The sequence below is a fragment of the Parus major genome, chromosome 3 (genome assembly GCF_001522545.3).
Source record: "Parus major isolate Abel chromosome 3, Parus_major1.1, whole genome shotgun sequence".
In the NCBI taxonomy this organism is placed as follows: Eukaryota; Metazoa; Chordata; class Aves; order Passeriformes; family Paridae; genus Parus; species Parus major.
Window position 1 is genome coordinate 44836438 of NC_031770.1, and position 23057 is coordinate 44859494.

The 23057-nt window shown below is 36.0% G+C and overlaps 1 protein-coding gene across 6 annotated transcripts in view; it reads left to right on the forward strand.

Annotated features, from left to right (window-relative positions):
• RYR2 (ryanodine receptor 2) overlaps window positions 1–23057 on the forward strand; it is a 378942-nt gene that overhangs the window by 104286 nt on the left and 251599 nt on the right. For all 6 annotated transcript variants that reach the window (XM_019006059.2, XM_019006061.2, XM_015621997.3 and 3 more), the window contains exon 3: window positions 11310–11414. In XM_019006059.2, the coding sequence (XP_018861604.1) occupies window positions 11310–11414 (105 nt within the window). The remainder of the gene's footprint in view (window positions 1–11309; window positions 11415–23057) is intronic.

Sequence of the window (23057 nt, forward strand, 5' to 3'; positions counted from 1 at the left end):
GTTACAAAGCAGTCATTTGAATTTTAATTAAACTGATATATAGCTGCACATCTGAAAAACTGAAAAAACGTTCTTAAATCTGTTTCAAGCTAAGAACACATAAATGTATACATGCTTATTTTTAAGCCTTTTAGATGAATGTTTGTCCAAAACAGCAGTTTCAAATTAGCTTTGTACCCCTTCTTAGCACTTCAATTCATGGTATTATTACTTTGTACTCAGTATTTTTAAGAACTAAATCTGGTCCAGCAGACTCCTGTGAATAATCCTAGCCCAATAGGCTCTCAGAAATCAGGGCAAAGAAATGTGGTCTATTAATGAGTGAATCTGTGTTTATTTGCAGTACCTAATACTGATCATATCTGAAAAAAAATGGAAAAAAGAGTATCCAATATTTTTTGTTTATTTCTTAAGGCTTTTAAATCTTAGACCTTTTGTTGTGATTTTCAAGATTTTAGACTTTACCTCCAGGTTACTTCCCCTTGAAAAAGAAGGAAGATTATTTGTGCTTTTGTAGCAGCTGAGGGAATGCTTGTAATCTTGCTATCATAACAAGAGTATTTTCAACATTAAATTAAGAGTGTTAGTTTATAAATTGGATGAGAAAATTTGGTCAAGTAGAAATAGCTTTGAGTTTGAAGATGTATGCTTTGTGACCCTGTGTTTGAAACTAAAATGCAAGTTGTTTTAGTAACTTTCCTAGGGCTGACTGTTAGGTTACCATATACAAATGCAAGAACTTTTTCTGGTTTCACAAACAAAAGAACAGTTGCTTTATTTTGAATTAAAAAAAACCAAACCAACAAACAGAGGCCAGATGGTAAAAAAAGTCATTATGCTCTTAAAGATTATGCATAAATGCACAAGATCACAGTTCAGGCTTTTTTCCTGAGTGTTTAATTATTTTTGAATAATTGCTGAATGTTTGCTGTTTGTTTGAAAACAGATAATAGAGATGGACATGCATATGTGTATAATGCTAATCAGTGTTTTTGAGCTTTAATGCCTTCCAAATTCCCTGTTTCTTCCCTGCTGGATATAAAGAATGTATTTAGGAGCGGGAAGTTTTTCCATCTTCCGGTTATTTGTGTTCTTGTGACATATTTATGAAGATACCATCCACAACAATGTTGCCTTTTCATGTGCTCTGACTTTTTACATGCGATTAAAAAAGAACAAGAAACCAATGTCACTGGGCTGATCAAACATGTGATACAATCTTCCCTTAACAATACTGCAAACTCTACTTCTATCCCACATCTAAATGTCTTTTAATGATAACAGGGAGTTAGGAATTTCAGGTTTTCTTGATGTTTCCCTGGGTATTGACCAGTTATATTTGGACAGTACAATGTTTACAGCTGGCGATACAGCAACGATTGACAGAAATGGGAATCAAAATGAACAGTTGCTCAAATGGCTTTAGATAATGTTGGATGAATTAGTTTTGACAGTTTAAGATGCTCTGAACAGCCAGGGTATGTATTGATCTTTAAAAGAAACAGGAGGGACAAGCTATTTCTATATGAAGGAAAATTGCAAAACTCTGTGACATTTTGATTACTGTGAGGGAAAAAGAAACAGGTCTAGCACAGGACTTGCATGAGCAGGTTGGACAGGGGTCCCAGAAATCAAACAAATTTACTGCTCAGTGCAATATGAAATATGAATCAACTATCCAAGAAAGTATTTGAGTGCCCATTATTCAATAAATTAGAAGGCCCTGTAATACAGAATTTTCTTTCTAGTGTATGTATGTTGACTGAGTTTTAGCAAATAAAAAGGCTTATAGAAATTAAGTCAAATTTCAATAAAGTCTTATTTTTAAATAAGAAACATGCCTAGTTTGATTAGCTGTTGTAAAAATAAAGCTTAATAGGCTTTAAGTGCCATATTTGATTTGGTCCGAAGTACACTAACAATAAATTAGGCCTCTTTGGGCTGATACATTTGAAAAAATGCATATAGATTAATGACTGTGTAAGTCTTCATTAGCTCAAAGTGGCAAAATAATTCCTTTTTATTTTGCATGCTTGTGGCTAATTTATCATGGAGGTGATGCACAAAACTGTCTGCATAATTCTTGCTAGGATTTTTTTGTGTCTCTAGAAAAGCAGAATTTCTTAGAAGGAATAATTTAAAAGAATTTAAAAGTTATTTTGAAGAACTTAGAAGAATGTGGATTTCTTTTTGCCCTGTTTTTTAGAAAATAAACCAATACCAGACATTTGAAAGGTTATTTTAAACCCCAGCATTGACAGGGACTGGAGTAGGCAACATCTTTACCTGGTTAGTTGAAAGTTGAGGTACTGGCAAATTAAGATTAGAACCATCTAGAAAAGTATATGTGCTGGTGCATATTAGATTTCTGCAAAGGTCTGTAGTTATTAACTTATTATCTGATGTCAGAATGTGAGATTTTGAAAAGGAAGCTCTTGACTGTGCTAAAGGAGGAAACTCCAGGTTGGTCAATGATCTAAATGAGTGCCATAGTCTCTTGTAGGCGTGATATCTATGAACTTGTTTTATTTCCTCCTCATTATACTCCCCCATGAACATGTATTCAAGGATAGCAGGAAAAACTCCACAGGTTGTTTAGGTCCTTGAGACTGTCTTTACCATCTCTGAATTTTTAAGCCTCTTGCATTTTTGCCTCTTGCATAATTCACTTCCGAGGCAGGTGGGAAATGCGTGTGGATATTTCTGTCTAGACAGTACTTTGTGGAAGCTTTTTGTTCTGTGTGTTACTGAATGATAAGCAAAGAATTATTTAAAGCAGCAGTTGGTTTTATCTTAACAGCTTAGTAGAAATATTTGGACACTGTAGACCAAGAACAACACTTGAATATTAAGAAGAAATTACCCTTGCAATTATTTTTTTGATTTTGTAGTTAATAGGGGTGTATACTAAAACAAGTGTTTATTTTTCGCATCAAGCAGTGGATGTTCAAATGTAGTGCCATGCCCAGGCAAGCAGGGGCTTTATATACTTAGACATTGATAGATAAGCCACAGTTTCTAGGTATACATAGTGAGCTTTTTTTTCAGACAAATATTTATGCCTGAAAGTATTATAGCACTTCTTATCAGCAATGGAACGTTGTCAGTATAAGTCCTTAAATCCTTGGAAAGTTTCCTGGCAGGCAGTCCTTGCTTTTAGGACTCTTCAAATTCTTCTGTCCCTGACCCAAATTATCTGCTAGAGTTTTTCTTGAATGACAAGAACTTCATTATTAAATATAGATTTTTATTTTTATTTTTTGTACTGAAAATCTTTCGACATATGATTTTGATAGATTTCCTTTACGTTACAGAGGTGGATGTATATATCTTTTAAGGTAATGTAATTTTTTAAAACATAATTTTAAACTGTCTTGCCCAGGAGGGAGCTGATGATGCATCTTCTTTCCTTCATTTAAGGGCAAGTCAGGCGTGACTCAGAGCATAAATTCCCAGGGCCCCATTCAACAATATTTGATTTTCTTAGGTACACAAGTTGAACACGGATTTCAGCAACATACAATGGAAAATATAATAGTTGAAAACTTACAACAAAATCCTTAAAAGTTAAAATTTGATGTCTGTTACGTTTTTTAGTTGATAATTTATGAGATAAATAAGCAGACTTTACTTTTCTTAGACATAGTGTTTCATGTTTACTGCAACATAGATAAATTGCCCATGAGAGTTGGTATTCTGGAAGGATTAGTATTTATGTTTATTTGGATGTCATTTTTACGTGTGAAAATTCTACTGTGAAGATTTCAGATATGGGATAAATTTAACAGTGAGAGAATCTCAGCCAATAATGGCCTATTAAATGTTATGCATTGGAAAGAAATTCTGCTGACACAGGTCAGGCCATGTCACTTATTACAGGCACGAAACATCATGTGCATGTCTGCCCTATTTGTTTGATCCCCAAAGGTTACAGGGTTGCTACTTAGAAATAGGATTGTTTTAATGTGGATGGTTTATATTAAATCTGGCCAGAGATTAGGAAGATTTTCCTTTTGGGTATCTGCTATGTTTTTCAGAGAGGGACAAATTAGTATTTTATAAAGGTGATCTTTCTGATGCTGCAAGAATCAAAGGGTAACTGCTTCCTTCCAGGTTCTAAAGCAACAGTACCTTCCCAACTGATAATATCAGAGATTTTTCTATTACTCATTGCAGTAGCTACAAATGCAACATAATCTCTAAGAATAAAAGGGAACATTAAAGTTTTGAATAATACACACAAGATTAGCATAATAAGATAGAATTTTCAGGATTAATATGAAGATAAACAAACCATGCTTTGTTAATTTGGACGTGTGCCTAGACCCTCTGTAGCACTGTTGATCTTATGAGCTTTTCTTATTTTATTAATCAGTGTGAAATTTTCCTAATTGCCTTAAAAATTAACACATTTTCACTGCATTAGGGTGATACACTATTAATTAATGTTCATCCAAGCTTCTGGCTGCAGCAGCAAATGTTGTGATGGGGGTTGAGCTGATTGACCAAGTTTATCCATCAATGTTGCAGTGTAGTTGTATGGCTCCTTACCTCATATTACTTTTATCTATCGCTAAGAGTTTTAAATTTTCAAAAAGGAGATAAAAAGGAAAAAGCTCTCAGTAATGTAGATATGGTGGACTCATGTCCTTAGGTTAGAAAGGAGACTAGAGGGAAGAGATGGAGGATAAGAGGAAAAAGCCTCTTATCCATTTAAAGATGGAATGTATGCAGCCCTTAATCTATACAGAAAGTAAATACTGTACTAGGAATTACAGCTTCCAAGTGATTAAGATAGTCTGCTCTGTTAATAATGGCCTGAAGACCTTTGACAGATTTCAGGATCAAAGCTATTTCCAAAGAGCAAAAACTGAAAAATTGTAAGATGAAACTTGGAAACTGTTTTCAGCATAAAGGAAAATACTGTAATGTACTTAAGTGACAACATCTTAAGCAGAAGTAGTTTTCTTATGGATTTTTAAAGAAGATTGTGAGAAGGAAATACCCCAAGAAGCTGTTTCCTTCTACACCTTAAAGTTTGTACAGATTGAGTTTCAGGCACACACAGTTTTCTTTGCCAATGAGCTCTGCTGCACAGTGACCAGCAGATGACGTTTCACTATCTGAAAATTAAAGCGGGGAAGGATTTTTGTCTTCACTGCTGTGTAAACTCATAGAGGATAAAAACTAGTAACTCCCTGTAATCAGATGAGGACTGCTGTCTGGATACTGGAAGAATGTTGGATGTATGAACAGGAAGTATGCTCAGTGTGTCAAGGTTTTTTCCACTGCTGGTTTTATCATATCTAATATATGATACTTCTGCACTTAGAGATCTGGACAAGATAGAGGAACTTTATGTATGTGACTAGAGAGAGTATTTTTAAAAAAATTAAAACAGTGGCTTGTTTAGGTCAGATTAACAAGGAGATCACCATAGGCAACCAACACAATTCAAGAGAGCCACTGAGGACATGGAGCTGGCTTGTGTTTTAAGGTTTGAAAAGGGCATGATTGCAATGTATTTGTGTCTGACCTTAGTTCCACCACTAACTGGTTTTCCCTGTGTTTGTCTCAATTTTTTTTTTTTTTCTTTTTTTTCCAATTCTAGATCTTGTTCTGATATTATCCTCCTGTCGATTTCTTTTATCTCCTGGAACAGTTTTCCTGTGGAAAAAGGACTCTTTTGAGCTTTCAAATGTTAACAAGAAACTTTACATTATGTGAAAATGACATTTTTCAGGAAGTAGAACATGTTAGGATTTTTGAAGTTTTTCCTAGAAAAAGTGAAAAGCTACTTGTGACAAAAAGCCACTTCCTTGTTAAACTGCTCTTCCAGAAACACGAGGGCATTACAAATTTTAGGTATAGTAACATAAGAAGTTTTGAATGCTGAGAATTTCTCTACTTTTGAGGGAAACAACTTCTTGGGATGGAATGTCCTATAAAAGCCTGATAGAGAAAGTGATGTTTTCAGACTGAAATAGTCAGCTGATAGCAAACTTTATGTAGGAGGTGTCCAGGCAATCTTTATGGTCTGCCCATGGTAAACACATGGGAGCTTGACACTTTCCTGGAGGAATTCCAGGGAGAGGACATTGTTACTTGACACTCCTCTCTACAGAACGGAATCCGTAAGGCTCATAATTCATTCTCTGTCTTTTCTGCTTTGGGATTTGATGAATATGGTTCTCTTTGCCTGACGGGACTTGTTGTCAGACACATATATTTCTGTACTGGGTCCATTGTTTTGATGACAAGCTTGAAAAAAGGGAAAGCTGGGCCTTCTGTGTAGAGTCCTAGAAATAGAAGTTTTTTTCTTGGTAATAGTGAGTGTGTTTCATCACTGTCACCAGACAGAATTTCATTTAAATAGAAAGGGCTGCCAGAAAGACAGAGATGTAAAAATTGAAATGTAACTTGAAAATAGCTGATGGGTTCAGTTTCTTTCAGGCTACTCCCACAAATTGGACTACAGATATTTTGCTTAAATTCTGTACTAAAATTAATTTTCTAAGTCCTCCTACTTGGATTCTCAAAGTTAGGCATCTGTAGGCATCTAGTAAATGTGCTAGCATTAAAAAAAGTTATGAACACCCACATCTCACTTTTTACATCAGGCTGCTTAATTAGGTGCTTGTTTAGGCACTACAGTGTGAATAGTTTGTATATGTTTAAAAACTAAATACCTGCAAGTCCACTTTATTGAGAATTTGGCTAGAAGAATAACAAAAATAACTGAGCTTAGGAAAATAACTAAGAAGCTTGCAAATATCTAGGAAGAGAAGTAAAACTGAGATAAAGCTGCTTATTCTGAGAGAATTTTGTTTGCTGATGCAATTTATTATCCTTCAGTCTTGTACTAATTATTTATGAGAGGCAGATAATGTTCAGTTTACATTCACAAGATTATATGCAACATATTATATGACAAGTTGTACATTGCACTGTGTGATTGTCAGAGTAATGACAAAAACAGAGTTTTGCATCTCAGCCTCCTGCTTTCATTGGAGTGTGTAAACAGAAATTCTCTAGAAAATGAAATTGAGCATAATGATTACATCCAGTATCCATGATTCACCTGTGGGTTGGAATACAGTTAGGGATATTTTTACATATATTTCAAAAGCTTTACTCAAAACACCTTTTTAATAAAGGGTATGATTATCTAATTTGCAAATCTGCCTCCCACAGAGTAAAGTGTAGTTTAATATGCAAATATTACTACAGAAAAATAGTGTACACAATAAATGTAGTTTAAAATAACAGGAAGAATAAGGAATCCACCAAATTTCTAAATAATCCAGTAACTACTTCAGTAATGGATATGCCTTAAAAATTCCAGATGACCATTACATTTATTTTAAGTTGTTTAATTTTGCTGATTGGAGTCTTACAAGCCACGATGAAGGAACAATAGAAAAACTTAATAATAATTTATTGTTTTTCTCCTAGAGGTGTACTGAATCTCCTTTTGAAATGCAGTATACGATTTCTATTTATTTGTGTAATAACTTTTTAAAAATCAAACTGCTTGCATAGAGGGGTGTAATTATGACTTAGTAGATTTTCTAGGAAGAAAAATTGACAAGAGGGCAAATCTAAATATGAACTGGTAGCCAAATCAGTAATGCTTTAATTAATACTCAGATAAACTGGTGTTACTACTACTCTGAGTAGTATATTTTATATTCAAACTCACTGAAGTACGATTTTACAAATGTGTCAGAAATGAGCTGAAAATAAATTGCATTGCATACTGCCATTCCTTATCAGATTTTTCCACTGATCATATGAACTGAAGTTAGACAGATTCCCTGGATTGTCCAACATTGTACGTTCTATCACAAAACAAACCAGCTTCCCTCTTTGGAATATGAATTAATTTGCTATGTCTTCATTTTAAAAGTTACTGCAGAAAATATAAATATGATGAAAATTGGTGCAAAAGAAGGTTGAAGATTGCCAATATGGTTATTTATATCTGATGAGATCTCTGCTTTTGAGATGATGAGTTTTTTGGGTTATAGTTTGTATTTTGTTATCAAAATAGAGATGTATTATTACCATTTAACTGTTAGTTAAACCTGATAGTTTTAGTGTTTATTAAAAGCGCATTGCTGGGTTGTTAGACATGTAGCAAAATATTTTCTTTAAAATTATTTATTATTTAGTCTAGCACAGCAGTCACTGAAATAAATACCTGCCAACACATTTCACCTGTCCTGAAAAAAGCCTGATTAGTTGAAAACTAATTGCTGCAGGTTTTTCTTGCAGCCACTAGAATATGCAGTTGTTCTCTAGACTGGGTACTAAAATCTATGTACTTTGTATAAAGATATCTTTCAGTAGAGAATGTTAGGCTGCCATAGAACACCTTTATTTTTCATACACCATCATCTGTCTGTGTGTGAGATAATGTGAGAGACAATAAGGTAGATAGTCAGAGGTCTGGCAAAGACTCTGTTTTTATTTCCTCATTTTTATTTTATGCTTTGAAGAGATGGAGAAGACACTGTGAATAATTTTTGTTAAATGGGAGTTTTAAAATTACTTGGATTTATTATTTTTGGAGGGAGCTATTCAAGAGAGGAACCTTCAGTCTGTGTCTGAGGCCCAAAGCCTCATCCTTTAAATCCTCAGTGTTAAAAGCATCAGCACTGATATAAACTGTGTAGGGATGAGCAGAGCTGTAACTGAGGTAAATACATTGGCAGGTCTGCTTCTGTCCCATGTTCTTCCATCCTTTGAATGTTGTATGTGCTGTGATTGATGCAGTCATGCTCGTTGGATCTTCAGTAGAGCAGAGCTAGGTGAGGAACTGCCAAAGAGAAAGGTCTAATTCACATCTCACTGCAAGCATCAGTAGGTGCATCTTTCCTGAACCTTTAAGGGAAAAACATTTCTCCCTGAAGGCCACCAAGTACCCAGGCATTCATGCAACGAAGATGAAGTGGGATAATATGCTCTTCCTTTTGCCTTATGAAAAGACCCTGGCTCTAACATTTTGCTAGACTGTAAGAACACAGTACTTTCACGTAATTAAATCAAAATTATTTCATACAATTCTCCTTTTTCACTCCCTAGAAGTAAAAAGTGTGCCTTACTCACCTGCAGTGAGAATAGCTAAAAAATGTTCATTGGGACTTCATATCTCATTTTTAATGGGTAGGAAAGGAAGTGCTCATGGCTGTCTTGAACATAAAGGAGAATGAAATGGATGAAAGAGAAGGGTCCTAGTTATGTTGGTTTGATCAATGTCTGGAATGATGCAGGATTTTTGGTATTGGAAAGTATATTTACCTGTGGGGTAGGTTCAATAGTAAAAAAATTGATGTCTCCAAAATTGTATGTGTGAGACATGTTCTGCTAGCAAAACTGCTACTTTAAATAACAGTAATAACAATGGGAATATTGTTAAGGAGACTTTGCTTACAGACAGAAAAGCAGAAAAGGTAGCCTTGGCCCATTTCTGACTACAATGTTTGGAGCATTTTTTCTCTTTTGTTGGTACTCTTGTTTGTCAGCCTTCACTGGACAGAACAGAGGGTGAGCTGCACTGTCAGGCTGTCAGGCTTTCTAGGCTGGAGAACTCCCCTTATATTAACTGAGTAGCAGCAGCACTTTGCAGCCTGAGGTCTTTGAGTGCTCTCTTTCCTGCTTTGTACCACAAGGGCCTGCCATAGTACTTAGATTACAAGGATGTTCTGAAGAAAATCCACTTGGTTGTTTGTTGGCCTAGTCTTAGCATGAAAAGGACTGTTGTAGTGTGTGACTAGCTATGAGAAACTGACAAATAATTAGAGACATTATACTGACGGAGCTGGCTGAAAAATATTCCATGCCTAAGTATCATTGAGTAAGTCAGTCAAAACCCATAGCAAAAGAAGATGCTATTAAAACCTTTCTCATCTGGCTAAAATTTAAATTTGAAGTACAATTTTCCGTTAATTTAATTTTTCATTAATGAAATATAAGTATTGGAAAATAATGAAAGATCTATTATGTATTAGACCTAAATTGCTGTATTTAGTAGGGATGAACAGCAATATAGTAAGCTAGTAAGAGTGTGAGGTATTCTGAGTAAGCTAATTTTTTTGGGAAAAAAAAAATATTTTGGAACTACCTTTCACAATTTGGCCTCGGAAGTCACCTCTTCACTTTGTATACAATATACAGTTTGAGTATATGTGCAATTTTACAGCTTTAGCAGCAAAAGCATTCATTGTGTAAAAAACTGAATTCCAACAGTCAATAAAAATGTTCCTAAACTAAAATACACAACTAACATGAAAAGAAAATAAAGAAGTAATATGAAGGAATTTCTTGAGGCAAGCAAAGGTGTGTAGGAGTTGCATGTTCTATTAACAGAAGAAAAGATCCCCACATAAAATCTAATTTTACTTTGCTACTTTGTAACTTAGACATTGCTGTTACAAACCTTTTTCAATTTTACATGAATTTTTATGATAGTCTGGAAAACTAACTTTTCAATAGTTCAATGATATTTTTTTCAAGCATGACAAGTTAAATAATAATTTTTGGAAGATTCTTCAGTTTTATCCCAGTTAGAGCAGCTTGTGGTGAAGTATAGCGCTGTGCAAGCCTGTGAAGCTGCTGGCTTGGCCTTGATACTTGGTGTCCAGTATTTCTGCTATGAAAATTCATCTCGACCTTCATGGTAAGGATGAGGTCTGGCTAACTATCAGTAGCCTAAAGACTGAATTTGGTTTTCCTCACAATCTGAGCCTAATGTCTGGGACATATGTTCCATGTGCTAATGTCTAAGCAGACCTGTCATTACTTTGCTTAGGACCCTTTCCGCTCCCAATTTTATTCTCTGATTTTCTTTGTACTCTTTGCATTGCTGCTCCCATTCCTTTCAAGGAGCACATCCAAGAAGAGTCTGCCTCTATTCCCCTGTAATCAACATTAGATTTTTAAAGAGAATCGCAAGATCCCTCTCCTCCTCTCCACGGACACAGGGGGAGTGCACTAGCCCTGACATTCATGGCAACCCTCTGCTGAACTTGATGAAATTCATTGATTTCTTCTTTTATTGAGAGTTTCTTTTCTAGAGGGGACCTGATACCTACCCCATGTATCAGCTTGCACTTGCTGAGCAGAGCCCTGCTTCCCTTTATTGGCTAAAACTTAACTGCTGCAGCCCAGTATGTGGCTGGATTTCATAGCCTCAGAGATGAACTAGATCTTTCTGATCCATGGATAATGAGGAAAAATAGAGCCACTGGAAAGTGCCACTCTGGAAATGTGTTACTGATGTGATCTCATGGCTCTCTTTTACCTAGAATGTTCCACCTGATTTGTCCATCTGCACCTTTGTGCTGGAGCAGTCTCTGTCAGTACGAGCCCTCCAGGAAATGCTGGCTAACACAGAAGAAAAGGCAGAAGGGGTAAGTTATTAAATATTCACTCTTCTTCATCTTGCAAGATAGTACTTTATTCCTGCAGGTTTCATGACTGTCACGTGCTTATAGCATGGCTGTGTTGAATTTTCCTCCTTTGCTACAGGAATGTTTTTTTGGAAATTACAAGCACTTGCAGTGTCCACTGAAGCTTGCCAGAGTTGTAAATTCACAATTTCAATGTGCTATGAGTCAGTACAGAGTTACAAGGGTGTTTTAATTCGAGACTCTTATAATGTGTCATGTAAAGCTTGATCACTTGTTCTGAACAAATAAGCTTTCTGAGCATTCCCGACTCTATTGGGTGAGACTGTAAAAAGGTCTTAAAATGACTTGGATATATGTTGTTTGTGTCTAGAAATAATGAAGCTGTTGTGTGTACCCTGAGCTAAAACATGCTGTAACAGACCTTTAGGCTGATGATAAAATATTATTGAGCCTTGGTGGACAAGAAATAGCAGCCTGGAAGATGAAGGATTATTCCTAATAGGAATGAATTAATTTTTTTATTAGAAAGTAGTTATTTACAGATAAATCATAGTAGTGTAATTAATGTTCCTGCAGTGCAATTGATATGATTTGTTATACTGTAATTGAATGTTCCATATATACCTTAGTGTTCATTTGAATGTTATGCTCTAGCTCAAATCCTGTAAATTTTTGAGGAGGAGTGGCTGTAGGCATAGGAGTTAAACAGGCAAAAGAGAAAGAGGTGTTAATCATAAGGTGTTAATCACAATCATCTTGCAAGAAAGCTGGCAGGACATAAGCGTGCCTCTGATATTTATGGGGATGCCTCAGGAATCTAAACTAATATAGAGTAGTCAGTCCCGTGAAATGCCAGACTGAAAATGGTATTTGGGAAAAAAGTCTGGGAGCAGTCCCATGGATGATCCAGAGTGTGTTCTGCCAGTGAGAATTTGTTCCAAGAGAATGAAAAGCATATCTGAGAGAAGATGTGGTACCAGAGTAAAGGGAGATGTACTTTTAAATCCTTCTTGCCTGTGTGAATATTGAAACCAAGAGCAAGAAATTCACAAGGAAAAAAATAAACAGGCATGTGTTCTTTTGACATAATGTCAAAAATCACAGTCCAACCCCAAGGATGGACAGTGATAACTGTGTATGGCCACATGTATGAACAAGAGCAACAGTTTTCTTTCTGTTTATTCCCACCAGATGTGAGCAGGAACATGAACTAAAGTATAGAGGAACGTGTAATAAAGCAGTGCTGTAGGGCAGAATGCAGTGAATTAAAAAGCATTCAATTTTTGAATATGAAGTATTGAAACTTCTCTTTAAATCATAACATCAACTTGCAGATTTTCTGTCTTTAGCAGAGTGCTGGGGCCAGGTGTTAAAAAAATACTTGTTTTTAATACAGAGATCACACCCAGAGAACACTGGAGAGTGAACAAACCTCTCTGCAGAATGATTACAAAATGTGAGCTTGGTTATTCTGCTGGGAACAGGACAGACTTAAGAGAGCTTTGTAGGTGTCTTAGGTTGAGTTTTTGCACTAGTTCTGGACTATTTTCTGCACTAGATGTAAGTAGGAAAAGATTTTTATAGGACACACTGACAGATGACACATACCATGTTTGGTGGTATTTTCTGGAAACAATTACTGATGTTTTCTGTGCATAACCATGAAAGTCAGAGTAGGTCAGAGTTCTGGACACTTACACCCCTGCCTAAATAACACTGATGGCAGCTGCACTGGTCTATAGTGCTCTGTACTCCAAAGTCTTCTGAGAAGTGCACAGGAAAGATAAAGCAAAGTTCTGAGTGTGGTCATTATGTGGCTCTTGGCTGTTTACACAGTAGTTTATTGTGCTCTCAGCACCTGTTAAATGCCAAAGTAGCAGAAGATACAGAGCTACAGCTATACCAACACAGAGAGATGGTGACGAGTAAATCATAAATATATTTCCACTGCTAATTTTGATGGCTTCTGTAGAAATGCATTAGGAATCTGCTTGTGTCTCTTGTATATTAATATATTGATATTAGAAAAATCTTGAAAATAATGCTTTGTAGATGAACACAATGTCATATTGTTGTCAATGACAATATTTTTCTTTTTAGTAAGTCTCTGAAAGTCAAGTGATGTTGATACTAAAATGACAGAATGTGTACTTGCTGATAAATTAATAGAACTGACTTTTGGTATCTGTTGTACTTTCTATGAAAAATATACAAGTTTGCCATTTATATTTGTATATCATAGGGCAGGTACTTATAGAGGCAGATTTATATTTGTTTGAAGTAGCCATTAGAAGAAGTTTTAAGATACGAGGTAATTTGTCTTACCTGAAGCACTACTACCTTCCTGGAGAAGCATAAATTATTTTTATTAAAACAAGAGTGTTTAATTTCATTTAGGAGAAGAAAGTGTAGCAATTTTTTGAGAAATTGTTGCTATGAACTGCTTTCAGCATGACCTCAGTTTTCTAGTGGAAAGAATCCTACAAAGGGAGGTCTTTTCAGTCCTCAGCTACTTTTCATTACATTAGAAATCATTAAGATGCTGTGATTATAAGTGGTCTCCTTGTGCTGATTTGCCTTTTGTGTTGTGTAATCTCTTGAATGCTATGTTTATATAATAGGTATTCTTGTTATATAACAGGTAAGTTAGCACTAATGCAATGGTTGAGTAATATGAACAAAATCTCATGCTGACTTGAGTCAGAACAATAAGCAGCTTTCTTGTGCCTAAGAAAGAATAACTGGGAGCACTTACTGGATTTACTTCTAATTCTCAATTAGTATGCTTTATGTGTGCAAGGTTACATCTGAAAAAAAAACCTCTCTTTTTAGTGCAAGAATCCCAAAATGAGAATTTCCATACTTTGTGAGATCAGTGATCCATCGATCTGGGTATACCTACTTGACTCTTCTGAACCAGATAAATGCTAGTATCAAAGGCAACAGTGGAAAATGACTGAAATTTCTGAAGGAAAAATGTGTGTAGTGATCTGTTTCTGCTAGGCACTGAGTAGTTATTTTGTGCTCTGAGGTTTCATCATTTCCCTGTAAAATACTATGCTTAGCTCTGACAATTTATTAAAACACTGACATTCATAGCTTGACCGAATAGTTTTGGTTTCAAAAATAAAACCACAACCATGTTTGTTTGCTTAGGTAGCATTATTTGCACTTTTCATTTTAAACAGGTAATTTTTTTTTTTTTTAATTTTGTTGAGGTCTGGAGTGCTACATGCATGTACCGCTTCCATCAGTTCATCTGCAGGAAAGAAACAAAAACCAACAAACCAGAAATAGATAAGGAAAAATGGAGAAATCTTTTGGAGAGGGAATAGTACATTATTACATAATGAGGAGTATCATCACATAGTCTGGGCAGCTGTGTGTTAGGCAAGCAGAATTACAGGTGTGCTGTCCTACACAAGGGTGACCTAGAGCCTAGGTATTATTTTGTAATCATTTTGGCTCCGTTTTTAAGTGTAACTTTTTATTATTAGAAAAGCAGATGTAAGATGGAAATTGAAGTCCTTATGTATTTATAAAACATTTAAGACCATAAAAAGAATGGAGGCTGTTCTTGGCCTGGTTTTTATTTCCAGTGAACCTTCTCTGGACCCAAGAGCCTTGTATTTCACTGAAGCAGTTGGAATGATCCTGAGGAGGCAAATCCATAGCTTCTGAAGTAATTTAGTAATGGTCATTGCAATCTGTTGGAACTGTATTTTGCTGTTTTGCTTCTGATTCTTTTTCCTCTGATTATCTTTTTGGGTAGTTTGATTTTTTTTATTTATTTTTTAAAATCTTTTAATATATTTTAAATCACATCTTCCTTTCCTAGATTCAAGACCTCTATCATCTAGTACTTTCTTCTTGTGAAAGTGATTAAATGCCATAATCAAACCAGTTCCTGGAGATTTTCTTTAATTTTCTTAGGAAATGGAGCCTGGCCATCTATCCATTAGTGCTCTTGAATTCAGTAACTTCTGCGATTTCTGGGCAACATGAACAATATTAGAAACAGGGTTAGATGGATCTTCCAGATATGATGGATTTTGGATAGGAGAAAGGGATCTAACTTTTTTCCTGTAATAAACTGAAAGGATGGCAAAATTTTCTGTTTTCCATTGCCTTCAACTGTTCTTGTGCTGTTGCATCTTCTGCACATCTTTCTTTCACTGAGAAAAGGTGTCACAAGGACATGGCAGGGAAGTTGGCAGGTGTCAGGTAGGGATTTATAATTTTGTGGTTTCTTTCAGTTCTGAGATTTAAATGTTTTTTCATCAAAGTTAAACAACAGACCTGTGCATTGCATGCTTATTTACCAGTCTCACCTTTTATGGCAAAGAAAATTATTTCCTTTTGTCCTGCTGTATACTCAGTAGAAAAATGTACCCAGAAAAAAGGTATCCAGACATATTTGACATGAGAGATTGTCAGGTATTTTCTTAGTGGGTTCAAAAATTATTTAGATTTTGTCTGAAAGGTTTTTCTTTTTAAATAATCCTCAAGCAAGCATACTGTATGAAAAATAGGTATTAAGATAAAAATTTGCCAAGAGGGTGGCAAATTACAATTAAGTGTAAGGTAACTTTCATAAAGCCCATTGCTTCTATTATTTGAACTATATTTCAGAGGGTTTTTCATATGATTCAATATGAATTATTATTTTTCTAGTGGGAGAATCTGTATTCCAAACACCACTACTCTCTATTTATATTAAAAGGGACTAGTTTGAACTTTCATTCTATTCTAATGCTTTTGTTACTTCAAAGAGATAAAAAACAGTTTTGGGCACAGTGACTAGGTACAGGAAATTAAATTAGCTTGGCATTTAAAAGGAGACATTTTCCTGTAAGTGGACAAGCACAAAATCATCTATCATCTGTGTTGGCTGGAACAAAAAATAAATGCTTGTTATTCTCTGAGTTAAACTTGCTTTGCCTGCATTTTTTGAAATATATCCAACAGTCTCATTTTATATATATATATATATATACACACACACACACACACATACATAACACGTATATACATATATATATGCATGCATACATATATATAAATTATATAAATTATATAAATACATATATATAAATACAATGTACTATTTTTCCACCTTGATACATCTTTTATAGTCCTTCATGATAATTGTAATAAATGAGACCACTGAAATTTGAAGATTCTGGATATTTTACATGCCATGCCTGATGAATAGACTATATACATATGTGTGTATTTATATATGACACATAGAAATACAGGTGTATGTGACTTGCTTTCACATGCTGGTGTAGTGTGCATCTGTGTGCAGATAGGAGATCTTGTATCCCAAACAGAGAATTGTTCTTAACTGCTCCATCCCATTGGAGTGATTGAGAACTCTATTAATAAATTGTCTTTTACAACAGCTTTAATTAGTTTCTTTCAGCAGTGGTAAAACATTCTCTTTTATGGTCTACCAGAAGACTGGTGAGTGCCAAACCATTCCAATTCTGTTGTACCATACATCCACAGGAAAACCTCCTATCGTTGGGAGGGTGTAGAATTGAGAGAGGGTTATTTTTGTGAGAGCTTCTGGAGCTGCTGTTTGTTGATCTGTGCTTTGTTCTGTCAACACAAGGTGTATTCATGGGCTTTTTTTTTGAACAGGTATATATAGGAGTATGAGACTCCTGTAGGTTTTTTTGTTTGCTAGTGTTTGTTTTTTCCAATCTTATCAGCGAAGTGTTTGAAACATTCAATTCCTTTGCTAATGGCTAGGCTTCATGCTACATGAACTGCTCACTAGTAAAATCATCTGCACTTGGAGTGTATTGTGTTTCCTTTGGAATTGTGTTTTAATGACTCTGGGAGGACAGATACACAAACTCACTTATCCTCAATGGAACCCAATGGATTTCTCTCAGCTGCTTTAGTGTCCTTTCACTTCAAGTGCAAGCTTTTTGATTGCTTACTAGAAAAAAATGTAGTAGTGAAATAGGAAAGGATTTCTTTGCATGTCAATTGTAGCAAGAAGGTGAATGTGTAAGTAGTTACAATTTCTGTTTTGAATGTCATAATAAACTAGGAACTAGAATACATCAGGGGAGTGTAGGACTCTCTAGAATTTATATTGAAATGATTTTAAGTGCTTATTCAAAAAACACACTGTATTTGATTCTTTTTTTTTTCTGACAAAACTTGAAGTGTTTTTTTTTTTTGCTATTTTTATTTCTAGACTTCATTATGCAGGGGGAAAAAAATTGGCTCTCAGTTGCCTTAGTATGCTTGAAATTCGTTTACTTTTAGGTAAAATGAAATGTAGGGTTAAATCCCGTTTTAATTTCCTGCAAATTCATCTTAGTTGCAACATTTTCTACTGAACACTTCAGTGTGCAGTTTGCTACATTTTCCCCAGTGTTTATTTGCCCAGCAACTGTGCTATTCTAATACTGTATGCCATGAATATTTGCTGTGCTTGGAAGCTCTATCCTGTCCTCCTGGTTAGTAATGAAGATGTGAAACTCTGTCCATGCCACTATCAACTCCTGAGGGCTGGCCTTCCATAGAGCTGGAGGTTCAGAGCTGGAAGCAGACCTCTTTCTGTTTGATACTTTTGGGTGTTCCACTAACCCATCTGAAGAAGAACATTGGTCATGGAAGGAAAAATCTGATTGTGGAATGATCTTCTTGGAATACTCAGGCACAGCTACAGTTGAGCTTAGGGAGAACTGTAGCCAATTCAATTTTGCCGTTGAAGCGGAATGCAAAAGTGAGAATTAAAACAAGAATTGGTTCAGATCCCATGGTCCTAAGAAACAAACAGAGAATAGTTGGACAAAAAGTTCCTGACTATAAGCAATGTAGAAGTCACTGAAACCAGCACTTTTATGTTTTGAGCTGCCACGAGGATGGCTGAGAAATACTGGCAGAGAGATTAGAATGAGGAACTCAAGGTGTACTGTGTGCTTTTTTACCTTGGATGAAAAAAGAAAGGGGACTGATTGTTTTTATGCCTTTTACCTGTCAATTCTATAGACATTATCCTTGTGCCATCTATGTAAGCTATAGCTTATTAAAATATAGTATGGCAACATAGCGATGCTTTTCTGTAAAGATTCCCTGTTAGGTCCTGAAAGAGCTTGCTTTTTTTTATATGAAATTTAAGCACAGCAAAATTGAAAATGATACAGTTAAATTTGTTTTCAGAACCAAATCCCTTTTTTTTTTTTTTTTTTTTTAATCAGGGGTTGGAATTCATATACTAAAGGCTATTTATGCAAAATGATGAAAAGATAAACCCCACCAAATCCTCACATCCCGATGCTGTCCTAGAATGTTGAAGAGTCTCGGTTTTGCTACTCAATCCTATGTAAAGCTGAGATAGCCTCCTCAACCACTCATTTTCTTAATGCTACCAGATGTCTTGATAAAGTTAGTAACATACTGAGTTTTTGAACTGGGCCAGTGTTGATAAGCAGTTGGAATAAATAAGCTAAGCGATGATTGCTGCTTGCATTTTTTTCTGATTTTGTTTCTCTTCATATGTCAAGACTGATTTATGCATGCATTGAGGCTGATGAAAATAAAATAATATTAGAAATTGGGTCCTAAGCATCTCAGACTACCCTCTCTGCTTTGTGTATAACATTAATTTTAGTGGATTCTTTAAATCTGTTATGTCATCTGGGCTACTGTGGAAACAGAATTAATATTTGTGAGGTTAGCTTTATGGTAGTGAATATCATAAAATGGATAGCATTTAATTGTCATGTCTTTAGAAGACTTTTTTTTATCAATATTTATTACAATGGTTGCACAACAAGCTGGAACAAAACAAAACAGTAAATGACCACACTCTCATCTACGTGTTGCATGAGGCAGATTTGATGTTGAAAAGGTTATGGGCATATGAAAGGCTGCATCATGAAACACTGACATTTTTCTGTTTGCCTTAAAATTGTTACCTTTTTTTTGTAAAAGTTAGCATAATTTTTTGAAAACACAAAAACCTTATAATTTAGCTTAGTCAAAAGTGTTTTGAGATACTAAATTGTTCCTGATTATATATTATCTTGTCTGCTACAATTCTACTACTACTGATTGTACAAACTGAAGTTTTACATTAATCTCATAACTTTATATTAAGCTGAGGCAAGGCCTGGATAAAGTGATACTCAAGCATTGTATTCTCTTCTTTTGCAATGTGCACAGCTGTAAGAGGAATTATTTGTAGAGCACAAGACCTTAAATAAAACATAACTTTTACTTTGGTCCAGTTATATTGAGATTGGAGGTAATAATTATCCAATGTTTTTAAACAGACTGCTTATACTCAATAAATATATCATATATGAAAATTCTACATATCTCCAGTTGTATTGTAATGGCTTCTTATAGGGATAGCTTCCTGAAATATTTGGCTAGGTTGGTTCAAAATTTTAAAAAGGAAGGATCCATTTTTCCAAGTTACAATAGCAAGTTTAAAGAATATATTGGTGAGTGGTGTAAAATGTTACGAGTGTAGGAAGTGCATAGAAGTGCTGCAGTGGCTGGCAGTATGGGAAATGTTAATTGTGTCTGCAGTACTGTGTAGCAAGAAACAAGTCTCCAGTCAGGCAGCTCCATAGGATCTCAGCAGCTGGAGCTGGAAGATTGCGCATTGCATTCTCTGTCTTGAAATGTGCTCAGTGTTGTCAGCCTCCAGGAGTTACCAATACCTTCTGTGGTAATTAAAGAGAACAACAAACCATGCAAATCCTCAAATTCAGTCAAGATTTTTTGTTTGTTCCTAACTCTTGATATCCTGCAGGGTCCAGCACCTTGGGGTGCTTTTGATTCTAATGGTGCTCTATATGCATCATAGACTTCCATATTGTTTAAGCTGAGATGTGAGAAGTCCTCCCCAAAGGGGTAACACTTGAACAGCACCTACCAAGGGTAGCATTAAAAGGAGAGATAGAACTGGTGTAGTGAGACTGAGCAGCACTGAGTTGACAGGATTCCTGTCTTGAACAGGAAATGGGGAAGGAATTGAGTTTGGGGAGGGGGTAGGTTCATCTCTGTATTGCTTCTGTGGTGTGTCTGTCAGAGCTGCTGATAAACATGCACAATTTCTTGGTGGCTGTCAGTGATCTCTGCTGCTGAGCAGGTCTGCATAGTGATGTAATACTTGGAGATTTATTCATCTGCATGTATGTGACTGCATCTCCCCAGGGCAGTAGGAATTTTGAATCCATGGTGGCTACATCACTGAGAAAATCTATGGTATCTTAGCAAAAATAATAGGTTTATTGAGAACAGGTGCTATTTCACCTCTCTCTGGAACAAGCATTCGTCTGTGGAGAAATGTTTTCTTTTGATGCCCAGTTATTCCTTAGTGACTGTGGTAGTGTTGTAGAGAGTCATCAAAATGGTTTGTTTCAATTATCATAATCAAATAAGAGCCTTCCAAGCAGTTGGTGTATTGATCTTGTATTTAAGTACCACTGCACTTAATGTGAGAGCTACGCTACTTCAGGTCCAAAGTTAACATACCTAGGTTTTGTTTCTCTCTTACCATAGGGAATTACTGTTTTTTAAATAATTATCAGGATGGTAATGCTTGAGCTGGGGGTGGAGGGAAGGAAAGTGAAAGAAATAAAGGGGTTTAAGATGGGGGGTGTTAAGTAAACAGAGAGAGGCTGAGAACAGGGAGCAGCTCTGTAGGCAGAGGTGAGATTTTGTCCCTGGCCTCCAGGTGCCTTATTTGTGGCTGGGTCTGGGACCTGAGCACAGCAGAGAAACCCGAGTGAGCAATGAACCCCTGCTCTTCACAGGGGCACTGACTTACCTTTTGGAGTGGTAGGATCATCCACCCATAGACCATGAGGATGCCTCAGTGTGTCTCAGGATCCATCAGCTTTTCCTAAACGTGGATTTTAGTTTTTAGTGTTAGAGTGGCCACTCTTGTGAACAGGGCCTTGTTCCTTCAAGGTTGAGTCAGGACTGCAGGCTCTGGGACAGGGAAGGGAGCTGCCCCTGCCCACAGCAGCATCCTGTGCAGCCAGTCTGCTGAGCTGCCTCTGGCCTCTGTGGTGGGGAGTGGGTCCCACACCAGCAGGATCCATTTTTGGAGTTGTTAGCAGGATCTCAGCCATGGTTGAGGCTCCTTCTGTTTTCCTGCAGGCAGTCTGGATTAACTTCTTCAAAAGCATGCCTGATAGATATAGGTGTATGCACACACACACACATACACATACATATATAGGTTTAAAAAGAGGCAATATGACTCTTCCTGACTTTTGTATGCACCTGTCCTTCATTTTTCAAGTGAAAATTGAAACCTCTGTTTTAGAGTACTGTCAGAATGGTAAGTGAGAAGGTGAGGTACTGTCCCCACATTGTTGGGTTTTTGAACTTGATCCATAAATATTTTTTTGACAAACATGAATAGTTGCTGAGCTTTGAATATTGTCCTCCCATTCCCCTGCAGTCTCTTCTTTCTGCCTGCACTAATGTCTTCTTAGCATTTGCTAGTTTGACAGTTAGTTGCCCTTTAATCTTGTAAATAATAGTCATTCCCTCTGTGTAAATAGATAAGGCATTGGTTTCCTTTTTTATGTCATAGGGGTGAAAGCTCAAGCCTTATTTTTCTCTATGGAAATAACGTAATTCTAAGTAAGCAGAGCAAAGGAAAGAAACTTGACAAGAACGAAGGGTATTCAGGCTTCTGCTAGTAAACCTGTGTTCTAATTATGTTGGCTGTTGTCATCCGCTTCAGTTTGGGGAGTCCTGTACTGTTGCATATGATTTTTGTAGTTAATGGTTGTTTCTGCAGATACTGTTGATGGAGTGCAATGTGCTTGTAATTATGGTGGTACATGCAGCTTCCACTCCTGAAGCAGCCTTTGATAGCTGACAATCTGTTGACAAATATGCAGAACACTCACTTTTTTTGAAAGATGTTTCTATTTAAAAAAATATTGGGATGAGTCACAAGATAACAGTACACAAATAGCAGAAGGAAAGCGATGAATTTGGAAATCTTTGTTTTTTCTTAGTGGTGGTTATTTAATGTGGTAAATTGACATAGTCTAGTGTATATATAGGTCATTTGGCAACAAACTATTTCAGTTGTCTGGGTATTCATGCATTTTGGTCTTCCTGTAAAATTCCATTTGCAGGTGGTGTTTGTTAGAATGTAAGTGATTTACTGGGTATAGCTTGGCTTCTTCAAAAGAACTTGTGCATTTGCCCAAATTTTAATAATGTCAGTAACTGATTAAATCCTTTTCCTGTTCCAAGCAATTTCAGGGGGGTGTTTCTTATTCTCTCTGCTCAGCCATATGTCACTATGTTTTAGGTACATTACTTTGGGAAATACAGAACCTTTGTCCTAAAGAAATGACTTGCTGGTGGGTTTAGAGATCTTCAGAGGAACATATTAGGCATTTGCCTCTGCCCAGAAGACCACAGTTCTCATTCTGTGTGCTTTCTTGGTATTATGGCAAGCAGTATGAGACTCCAGTGCTTCTTTTGACTCTCTGAGTATTCCAATGAATATTCTTTTGACTCTCTGGAGTATTTTATAAATTTATAAAGTAATTTTTTTTTTAGGGAACTGAGACCTTTGCATGGAAAAATACAGACTTGCTGAGTTTTGAGACTGAAGAGCCTTTTTGT